Raw genomic sequence first — 12,513 nt, forward strand, 5'->3', positions numbered from 1 at the left:
AATAACACAAACAATAATTTATCAATTGACATTTAAAAGAACTTTGTCAGAATAATGTCATTTATGTATTTAGAATAATTAAGTGTTTTTGGATGTACAGTAATTTTTTTAAATTTTTAAACATAAAAATAGGTTTTATATATTGAAAAAAGATGAGAGACTATGATAAATTTTATCAACATTATAATACATCTTCGTTGATACAACCTCATTAAGTTTGCAAGTAGTGAATTTTTTAATTAATTATACCAACGCCAACAATTAATTCATCACATTTGTAGCTCCCTGATGAAGGACATAACCAATGTCCGAAAGCTTGGAATAAAAATTTAAAAGAGTACACGTTTCATTTTTTATTGCTGCAAACCCACTATTTAACGTTTACTTCCTTACGTTGTCAGCAAATACTTCTGGTTCATTATATATATATATATATATATATATATATATATATATATATATATATATATATATATATATATATATATATATATATATATATAATGCAAAATCTACAGCGCTGCAATACGTGCCCGTTACCCCAGTGCGACAGAAAAAACTGACGCAAAGCAGTACCTGTATCTCTATCTAATGGGCCGGGTTTATCGACCATGTTACCTCCCCATTGGTCATTTAGGTCACGCGGTCGATAAACTCGAACCATTAGACTGCTTTGCGCCAGTCTCTGTCGCATCGGGGGAACGGGCATTTATTGCAGCGCTTAGACTATTTGTATTATATGTTTATGGTTGTCACGTTGAAAAAGATAACCCTATTAACCGTTAATCTAATCAGAGTGTTATATTTATTATTCCGGTCCACACTCTAAAATTCTTCAGTGTGTTTAATACCATATCCCGATGTAGCCTCCGTCGGAATATGGTATTATTTTTAATACCATATTTAATACTCCTTTATGTATTATTAGTAGGAGAAAATGATATTCTGGTTTCCGAGATGTTTAAAATCTCCAATTCTATTTCTATATGATCAAGTATTACCACCTAATTTATCCACAATATGTCGAGCATGCATGTTACATGCAACCGTTACCATACGGTCACATTCGTACCTAAACAGAAAATCGTACACTATATAATACGCATCGAATAGAAAATACAAATGTACAATGTATTCCATACAGGTGGTCTTAATTTAGGTAATATAGCATTATTATCCGTTTTGGGTCCACTGCTGAACATAGGCTCCCCGTAATTAATTCCATTACATCCGATCTTGAGCACCCTGAATCCAATTGTGCTGGATGCGTCTAATCACCTTGTTGTAGGTAATCTATGAGATTTACTATTTGCGTGCAAAATTGCATTATTATGTTATGGTTATATATCATACATACAAGAATACATACATTAAAGAATGGTTGTAAGATATAAAAATCAAATATGGAAATGAAAATACGAGGAAGTGGAATAATGTCTAGGTGGAAGCAAGTCTTCGGAGGTTTGGAGAATCATACAAAATCTAAGCAGAGAGGACATAAATACAACAAACATGCTAACCATCAATATCAATGTATTTAAAAGTCACTACGCAAAAAAACTGCAAGAATCCAGACGCGAAAATCTCCAACAAATAACCAGAAGATATATATACCAAATCCATGGAAGAAATAAACATTGAAGACGATCTAACTACCAAACTTACAAAAACCATGAAAAATAAAAGAGCCTATGGACCAGAAGGAATCCCAGCTGAAATTACACCGATCCATAAAGAAGTTCGTAAGACAGACTGCAAAAACTACCGCTGCATCTCAGTTACCAGCACTTACCTTAGATTGTACGGAAAAATCATGAAAACCCTAGTCGAAAATGAATATGAATCACTTAAGCTGGAACAGCAAGCAGGATTTCGAAGTAAACGATCTTGCATCGATCACATCTACACCTACAATCTACAACTAAATAAAAAAGAATGGCTAGGTATAGACCAACTCATCTATTATTTGAGAATTTAAAGACAGATTATACAATACCCCTATGTAGACTATGGCAAGTACAAATTGGAAAGCTCAACTATTAATATTATACTTGTGAAAGAAATAAAACGATTTTACAACGATCTTCGATCAAAAATTAAGATTAATAACCAGTTCTCCGAGACTTTGACGGAAAATAAAAGGCAAGGCTACAGTCTATCTCCAACACTCTTCAAATTCTACCTGAGTGAGGCACTGAGGAAATGGAGGAGATCATGTTCTGGAATGGGTATACCATTAAACGACAAAACAACGCTATATACGCTTTATTTCGAGGACGATCAAGTACAGAATAACAACCAGTTCTCGGAACATTCTGGGATAAATAAAAGACTAAGGCAAAGCTGCAGTTTATCTCCAACAGTCGTCAAATTCTACCTGAGTGAGGCACCGAAGAAATAGAAGAGATCATATTGTGGAATGGTTATAACATTAAACGACGAAAAAACCCTTTATACGCTTTATATCGCACACGATCAAGTAGTCATCGCACAAGACCAGGAAGATCTGCAATTTATGATAAAGCGATTATACAGAAATATGAGCGATAGGGACTAAATGTTAACTCGATAAAAATGAAATACATGTGCATAGAAGGTGCTGAAAACGATAAACTAAACTTAGAAGGTGAAAATGCAATTTCGTCATGTTCCGAATCGGGGGCCAAAGAGGGAAAGAGACGCACACACTGAAACAGAAATCGAAGAACGAATCATAAATGGGAAATAAATAATAAACTCTAAACTTATTAGTATGGTCAAAAACTATTTTTAAACTGTCAACTCACTAAGAGAACGGAAAAAACTTCTTGTTCTCGAAATGGATTTTTGGCGCAGATCAATGGGTATATCGAGAATAAGGCATGTAACAAATGAAAGAATACTACAAATCACGGAGAGAACAATCCCCATCATAGAAGAAATACAGCAAAAACAACTTATTTGATAAGGACATGTGCAGAGGATGACATACCATCGCCTACCGAAGATAATATTGGATTGACGCTATAAACCGGACATTATATATATATTCATGTTCGAAAGCATTTTCAAAATCAATGAAGCACAATATGTCGCGGTTCATGTCCCGTACCTTTTGGAACAAATCCTAAAAACTTTTACCTAAAAGCATTTCCCTCGCATATGAAGGCCGTTTTTAAAACTTAGGTTTTTTAGGAAAAACCTAAATATACCTAGTCATACGTATTGTTATTTCGATAAAATTTGTTTTTCTTTTAATAGTTTATGTTATTTATCATTTTTACAACCTCTTTTTAATTCTAATTCTTGTGAAAGGTCAAACGACGAGAAAGAAACACATATTTTAGAGAAAATAAAAGAAGGTTGTGACTACGAAGTTCTCAAAGAAATACTAAACGAACTACAAGAAAATAAAATGAAACAATGTAATGGAGATTTGGAGCTTAAGATAAAAAAAAGTGCCGATTCTTTTACTGCCAAGTCGACCAGACTCCGCAAAGAGTAAGTAGATTATAAAATATAATTATTTTATTTGAACTTTATATTTTTTAAACTTTATATTTTTAAACTTTATATTTTTATATATATATTTTTGCTTAGAATGGAATCTGATAAATAATTCTTACATATGGTTACATTTAAGACCTATTGATGCTGATGTATATCGGAAACTCTGATATTACTATTGATGTTCATCATAATTCTATTTTGTGTATTTGATCACAAAGAAATTAAAAAAATATTTTCAGATACATTCATAAAATACTTTTCGAAACAAAGAAGAATACGTGAATAATTTTTAATTTTAATTTAATTTAATTTTAAATATAATTCTTAATGATTTTTATTGAGACATATATACGAGTACGAAGTAGTATTTCCTTGGTTTTTAATTTGGTACACTATCTTGTAGAATGTCGGATATTAAGAGTATTGAATTTTAAATGTGTGTTTAAAGAGTGATATTTCGTGTCATTTTTTATTTGGTTGTTGATTTTGCTAAATAACTGCTTATATAAAGTTCTTCTAAAAGCGTCCATGCCTGTCTATGTAATTTTATATATTTACAAACGTGTAATTGATTTTTATACAGGTTGGTCGGGCGAAAACGAAACAGAGGCATTATTAGGAACTACAACATTTTTAAAAAACCCAGCGACAGGTCAATTTTTGATTAAAGGGGGACACATTTGTCCGGTATGTTCGATTATTTTACTTTCACCCCTAATCAAGGATAAGAATCACCTTAACGTTTTTAATGGCAATGGCGGTCAAATAAGGTATATTTTGCAAGCCATTTAAATTTCCTATACATTAGTCTTTAAATTTTTAAATTCGGCCCAATACTTTATTTGATTAAAAAATAATAATTTTAAAATTAATATTTTCCCTTGTTACTTATTTCTTAGTTGACCAAAGAACAAATAATGAAATTGATGACTTCTGGTGTCCATACAATGAGAAACGTTTGTCCGAAATGTTCTTCCACATTCCGAAGCATTTACCGAGTGATTCGTAGGCACTCGTCTACAATTCGTTCACGTAAATATTTTTAAGATCCGGTGGTGTTCTATAGATTTTACTTTTTAGGTGTCTTACAAAAAAAAACTCTAGGGGAGACAAATCTAATGACCGAGGTGGCTATTCGATGCTTTCTCTCCTACCAATCGAATACAGTGGAACATTTCGTCTAAATATTTCGTCCTGTTGAAAAATCATTATCTTGTTAATCATATTCAAATATAACAGTCAAGGCAGGATTAACCAATTCTTCCTGTACTTATAAATACATTTCGCCAGTCAAATTTCCGGGTAAAATGATCCCGCCAGTCGACCACCAAAAATACCCGCCCATACATTTAACTTTAGCGGTTGCCGTATATGCAACTCGTAGCAAGTCATTTGGTTTTAATCAGACCAATAACGACAATTGTGAGGATTTACAGTTCTATTTATGCAAAAAATACATTCATCGGAGAAAAAATATTAAAGTGAAACTGTGGATCGGCCACTGCTTGCTTACCAGCTTTCTAAAATTTTTCTAAATAATTCTTCCTACTGTTGTGTTTATCTTGGTGTCGTACATTAAATTGCTGAGCTGTCATGTTGGCACCTTTATTGTTTATAAACTATATTGAAATGATATCTCTCCGGAATGAAAAAAACCATGGTAATAATTTTTTTAAGGCTACAAATTAATGTCACAAGAGAATCATCTAATTCTACTTTCTTTATATGTTTATATCATATCATTTACTTAGTGTGACAAATGTGACAAAAAACAAAAGTTATTCGAAGAAAGGAATTAAAATTGAGACCATTGGCGTATACGAAAGTAGTTACAATTTAAAGTTAAAAATTATTTTATAATAAATTAACTAAAGTATTAGACCGAATTTACAAATTTAAAGACTAATGTATAGGAAATTGCAAGTGCTTTCAAACGATATCTTATTTGGCCCCATTGCATTAAAAATGTTGGGGTGATTCTTACCCTGGCTTAGGAGTGAAAGTAAAATAATCAAAATACGATAAAAATGTGCCCCCCTTTAATCAAAAATATACCTGTCACTGGGTTTTTCAGAAATGTCGCAGTTCATGATAATGCCTCTGTTTCGTTTTCTTCCGGCCACTCCGTATATTTAAATTATATTGGTGGAGCTAAAAAACAGTTTAATAATATTCGATAGTTTCTTGTAAAAAATAATGTATCCTGTTTTTTTTAATAGTAACGAATCAATATACTTGTAACGAAATTCAGGTTTAGTTTCAGGTGACCCTATATTATTGTTAAGAAAATTGTCTTTAATGAATAAATAAATAAGTGTAGTAACATCCAAAACTCAAAAAGCGTCCTTGTTTTAATAAATAACTGAATAACTAATATAGATAGCCAACAAATGCAAAATTGAGTCATCCACGCCATAAACAAGCAGATGTTGAAAATGTCTGGCGATTGTCCAAGTTGTAGTAGTTCGAACAACTCAAGATGACCACCACCTACTTGTAATTCGATTTTATTGCAACGTGGGAGTGAAATTTTTACGTTAATGAGATATATATCATGAATCTATCTTGAGTGAGTAAAAGTAAACAAACACTTATAGATAAAAATAACTTTTTTTCAATGATTTTGTTAGAAGTTCGATACGGTAAGATTATTATGTCAACAGGTGTTCAGTATATATATATATATATATATATATATATATATATATATATATATATATATATATATATGTATATATATATATATATATCGAATAAATTCGATATTTCCTAAGAAAAGCCTTTTTAAAACAATTTAAAACAGGTCGATTTTTAAGTTTAATGTTTTACATTTTACAACAAAATTTTATTATAAAAGTTGATATAAATTAAGGTGATGATGTCATCGGCTCTTTTTTTAAATGTAACACCTTATATTGTATGACATTTTTAGATCGATAAAAATGAGCTGATTCCAAAAAAGTATAATACTCGTGGTCTAATGGATATAATTTGAAAGATAGGTATGCGCTTAGAAAATAAATTATTTATTATCAATTGCAAAAAAGTAGCCTACTACCAGTTTTTAGTGAATTGTAATTATTTTTAGTAACGTTAAATAACAATTAAGTAGTATAATACTTGTATTAATTCGTGAACGTTCGGTATTACTGCTTACAATTAATTTGAAGTGAAAATGAATTTAAGTGTAAAGCAAAGAATTGAAATACTCATGATGATTGGGTAAAAAAACAAATCGCCAACTCAGATGGAAGTGTGTAATTTATTTAATGAAAAATATTCAGAAAAAACCATAACGCAGTAAACCGTAAGTAAGATTAAAAAGAAATTTCGAGAAACTGGTACGGTTGAAAATGCATGCAAATCAGGTCGTCCCTCTGTAAAAGAATACAATTTGCGAAACAATGATGGATAACTTCTTTCTTGTATTTACCTTATGGTCTATAATAAATGACTTGCTTGACTATCCAGCATCTAGTTAATGGAAGTTTTTCCATTATCTAGTGAAATCTGGGCCATGTTAACTAAGTTGTATATTTAACCTTCATTATTTCTCATAATAATTTGATCTGTATTTTATTATTTTGCACTTTCCTACATATTTTAACCAATACTATATCGATCTTCTAATTTGCCTAACCATTTTATTTTATGCCATATTTATTATAAGAAGAATTATGTGGCTCCAGAATAACAACATCGACACCTTACCGTGGCCCAGCTACAGTCCGGATTTAAACCAAATCGAGAATGTGTGAGGGGTTATTATAAAACGGTTGTATCGGCGTAATTTTATACCTCAAAATGCTGAAGAGCCGTGGCACGGTATACAACAGGTTTGGGAAGAGCTCTCTGAAGAAGACAATTTCATAGTTCCTTTCACGCAGATGCACCGAAGACTACAAGCTGTTATCAATGCTAATGAAAATATGTATTACAAAATATTAATTTTAGTTTTACATACCTAAATTTAGTATAGTTTTGGTTTTCCAGACCTCGCTTTTAAAATTTAGACCTTAATACATATTACAATTTATGAATTAACATATGTAATCAATTGTTTGTTGTTTGTTTGTTTATTTTATTATTTGTCACACTTTTGTTATTGTAGCGTTATATGTCTCGGCAGCGTATAGCATTGTGGGTCTAATTATAGTTTTGTATACTCTTATTTTTGTATTACGAGATATATCTCTGGTCTTAATTATTTTGCTCATGGCTCCAGCAGACCTGTTGCTCTTGGTCAGTCTCAGATTGATTTCAGTTTCTTCCTTGCATGTCAGATCGTAAGAGTACTTAAGTACATATATTCATCCAACTTCTCGAATTCTGCAACTGATCCATCCTCCACCTCCAATTTAAAGGAGTTTGGTGTGTATTCCTTTTTTGCTCGAGATCTCCATGTACTTAGATTTATTAATAATAACTTTCATTCCTATTTTAGAGCTTTCCCGAATCAGTCTTTTTGCTATATTTGATAGTTCTTTTCCATTTCTTGCAATGAGAACCACATCATCAGCGTATGCTAAGCATAGGTGCTTCTTGTATAAAATAGTTCCGGTTCCGGACCTATTTATCCCACTAACCATTACAATTTTTTCTAGAACTATATTGAATAGCAATGTAGACAACGGATCCCCTTGGCAAACGCCTTTTTTTCACTTCGCATTCTTCTGAGACTGTACCGTTGCATTTCACAGTACAAATGGTTTGTCTAATTGTCATTTTTACCAATCTTACTATTTTTTCTGGCACTTGGAATTCTTTTAGCGTTTCTATTAATTTGCTTCTGTCCATTGTATCGTAGGCGGCTTTGTAAACAATGGAAAGTACTTGTGCTGAAATGTTATAGTCATAGCAATCACAATGCCGCTCTCCCTGGGGCTTTTTTGATTTTTCATATCTTTTATTATTTCTTCAATTTCTTCTCTTGTGGGCTTTGGTATTTTTTCTATTACTACTTGAGTTTTAGGAACATTATAATTTGCTTCAGTAGCCACTCCATCATTTAGCATCTCTTTGAAATATTCTTTCCAACTTTCACATATTTGGTCTTCGTCCACTATCAGGTTTCCTTGCTGTTTACATTCATCGTTTTTCTCTGATATCCAGTTTTAATGTATTTTATCTTTTTGTAAAAATTTTTGTTTCAGTTTTCTTGTAATTTTTTTCAATATGCTTTTTTTTATCATCCATATACTTCCGTTTCCGCTCGCTTAGAATTATCTTTACTTTTTTTCGTTGTTCGGCATACCTTTCAAGGTCGTCTTGTTTTTGCGATCGTACTTTTTAATCTCAAATCTGATCTTTTTTTAACTCTGTTCTACATTCGTCATCGAACCAGTGGTCTTCTCTAAATCTTTTTGTTCTTGGTATGTTCTTCGACGTTGCTTCCTTTATAGTGTTTGTCATTTTCAAGAACTTTTGTTGTATGTTACTCACAGTTGTACTATCTTGTTTGGCGTAGGTTTCTTGTATATCCTTTTGATAATCCTGCGCTATCTCAAATTTTCGCAATTTTTCAAAATTAAATTTACGTAGCACTTTCTTTTTTCGTTTATGCTTTTTAATTATTGCTTCTCTCATATTAATTCTAGCCAAAAAATGATCTGAGTCTACGTCAGCCCCTCTGCACGTTTTCACATTTCTTATTAAATTAGCGAACTTCTCTTGTATTAAGATGTGGTCTATTTGATTAGTTTCATTTGATCTCGGAATTTTCCACGTTCATTTATATATATTTTTTCTCCTGAAATGCGTGCTCATTATTTTCATCCTGTTTTCAATTGGGAATGTAATCAATCTTTGGCCATTATCATTTGTATTCAAATGTTTACTTTTACCCCCTGTTATGTTTTTATATATACCTATCTTCTCCTCCGACCTTTGCATTGGCGTCGTCTATAAGGAGGTAGAGCAACTTAATAATTTAAGAGTATAGCAGGTTAGTTTGCTAGTTATTAAGCTACAGTATGCAAGAAAGTTAACAAGGGCCAATTTCAACTGCCGATTATAAATCTTAAGTTAATTTAAGGCATTCATTCAAGCTGAGACTTATTCAATCTGAGTCGATTTGAATATTTTAATACCTTTGTATTTTCATCACATCAGCATTTTACTCTTCCGTTTGAACTATCTGGCTTTTACATATGTTCCTTCTATCTTTGGTTTAATTTTTCCATTGTATTTAAAAAAATGATAAACTTATTTAGAAAATATCGCAGCAATAATGTTAATGCCCTAAAATCCTTTACTAGTAACTATGAGACCGCAATCAGTTTATCTTAAACGTAATAATTTTTATAGTCGATGTACTACTATTATATTTGAAGTGTGAAATTCGTATTTTTCTTATTTTCACTCACAATTTACATTGCTGATAACTAAGTCATTTTTTTATCTGATATTCTTATACTGTTTATAGGTTTGTACCGCTATAGTTTTTAAGCCATAATTATATGATGTCCTTTTGCCTTAAATTTTGTGTTTTACAATCACGTTCTTTCAGTTAATAGTTAAGAAATAATCTACATAATATGTGGTAACTTTATGTCAACATAAGCTGTATACACATGCATGTTTGACTGCATGCAGGTGACCGCATGCAGTCATATACGATCCTATTATTGTTACGGTAATAACAGTCTTAGGTTTTTTTGTGATAAGAAACATGAAATCAAATTTAACAGCTGATAAATATAGGTACAAGATATATAAAAAATTGACAACACCTGCCGCTATCTTTTTTATTAGCTTAGTTGATTTAATTTGAATTCAGTATTTTATTTCTATTTTTGCGAAGTGTGCATAATATCAATAGATAATATATTAAAGCTTTGATTACAGAACAATTTTCGTCACATAACCTGGATTTTGTTTTATGTATTTTGACTTTTCCTTTTTTTTCGTTCAATCATTTATACATAGGTACTGTGGCATTGGATACTTTTACATGATATGATATTAATGCAGATTTAGTTTTCATGGTAGTATATATTTATTTACTTACCTTCGTAAATCATATTCTCGTAGGGCTTTTTTATTATTATTTTTTAGTATAATTAAATTTTGTTGAACATTTTATTCTAACGCACCTTTTCAAACTAAACAGTTGTTTTGATAGGATATTGTTGCATTTACCAAAAATTGTGGAATCCTAAAAGTTGGCATCGTTTCAGTTTATCTGTATGTGCTTACAAATTACGTGGGATCGTGAGAGAATCGTGTGCAACAAAACTAAAATAAATCTAGAAAATTATACAAAAAATGCCTTGGCAGGCAAATCTCCTTTTATGAAGATTTTGTTAGATTTTCTGTTTAATCTTAGATGCAAACATTTATATCTTTATAAAAATTAATCAAATTTAAATGAAAGGGTAATGTATAGGGTATAAAAATATTATAGATATGTGCACTCATTATTCATATGAATGTAGAAAGTAGTAGGATATTGTTACCCATATTGAACGAAGGACTTGCTATTAAAACAGTATCAAATTTTACAGGTTAATAAACAAAAACACAACGATACCGGAGGTACATCTTGTATATTAAAAACAATTATTTTTTATATAGATTGGAAAATAAAAATTTGGAATTTGATGTCGATCTTGAGAGAAAACTAAATATTAAGCCATATAGAACTTTATATGTCGGAATATTATCATGGATGGTTTCAGTTATATCAGTTACATTGCAAACAAGAGAGTTTTGATTTCGTGACTGGATATCATGGAATGTATTATATTAATAAACATCATCACATTTCATCATTGTCGGTCCTATAGGGACATTTGTGTTAAAAGTTGAGAATACTTTTTAAGGCATTTTAAGGTAGTGTACAAAAAAAAAATAAATTAATTGTATGTCCAAATTATTGTCGGTATAATGAAAATAGCTAATATACAGTCATGAGAGTAAATTAGATTATTTAGTTTAAAGAGATTATATATAAAGATATAACAATTATTTTTTATCATAAGATATATACACATATGTCCAAAAGTTTGGAATATTGGAATATTTCATCTTTTTATCGATTTTTATATATAAATTCTTCTGAATAGTTAAACATAATTTTGTTTTAATTCTCAACAATACTAAATAAATCTTTAAACCAGATAAACGATAAGCAAAAAAATTATTTATTTTCTTGGAGTGAAAAACTTACAATGTACAACTTACATTTAAAAATAAATTAGTATAGAAAAAAATAATTTTTAATAAAACTAATAATTAGTATTTCCTCCATTTGTCTGTATTCATGCCTCTAGGCGATTTTTCATGCTGCCGATTAACTGGTCGAGCTGGGCTTGCGAAATTTTCTCCCATTCTTCACGAGCAGCATCTTTTAGTTCTCGAAGTGTAATAGGGGGATTGTTTTGCTTCTTAATGCGTGTTTTGAGAATGTCCCAAGCATGTTCAATAAGTTTCATGTCGGGGGAATTCGAGGGCCACTGTAATGTAGATATTCCTTCTTCTTCCAGAAAATTGTGTACTGCTGCTGTTCGATGAGGAGGTGCGGTGTCATGCATAAACACAAATTCATCACCTCCTGCCCCTCGGAATAGACGTACGACAGGATTTAAAACTTTCTCGATGTACACAGCACCAGTGGCTCTTCTCTCCAGAACCAGCAGTGGCGTCCGTGTACCACTCATAATAGCACCCCAAACCATAATATTGCCACCTTCAAATGGGACACGCGGTTGGGCTGTTTCTAGTCGGGCTTGTCTTTCTGGGGCCCTCCAAACCAGTGTTCTTCGCGAATCAGATAGCAAGCCAATTTTTGACCCATCAGAGAACATCACGTTATTCCAGTTAGAACCATGACACACCATTTCTATAGCTCATTGCAAACTTACTATTTTGTGTTGGTAGGTTAGTTTAGGAACACGTAGCGGTCTTCTAAGATACAAATTTACCGCATTTAGTCTGCGTGTTATTGTTTGGCGTGAAATATTCAGTCTTTGAAGCCTAGAAAGTTCTCTGGATATATCACTTGTAGATTCCAGACGATTTCTG

At 31.4% G+C, this 12,513-nt stretch overlaps 2 protein-coding genes across 5 annotated transcripts in view; one reads left to right on the forward strand and one right to left on the reverse strand.

Moving 5' to 3' along the window:
• LOC140439667 (uncharacterized) overlaps window positions 1-12,513 on the forward strand; it is a 226,478-nt gene that overhangs the window by 97,038 nt on the left and 116,927 nt on the right. The window contains exon 9 of the mRNA XM_072529728.1: window positions 3,295-3,480. Within this exon, the coding sequence (XP_072385829.1) occupies window positions 3,295-3,480 (186 nt within the window). The remainder of the gene's footprint in view (window positions 1-3,294; window positions 3,481-12,513) is intronic.
• Window positions 1-12,513, reverse strand: part of LOC140439669 (paxillin) — a 127,176-nt gene that overhangs the window by 28,051 nt on the left and 86,612 nt on the right. The window lies entirely within an intron of this gene.

The sequence above is a fragment of the Diabrotica undecimpunctata genome, chromosome 4 (genome assembly GCF_040954645.1).
Source record: "Diabrotica undecimpunctata isolate CICGRU chromosome 4, icDiaUnde3, whole genome shotgun sequence".
Taxonomy (NCBI): Eukaryota; Metazoa; Arthropoda; class Insecta; order Coleoptera; family Chrysomelidae; genus Diabrotica; species Diabrotica undecimpunctata.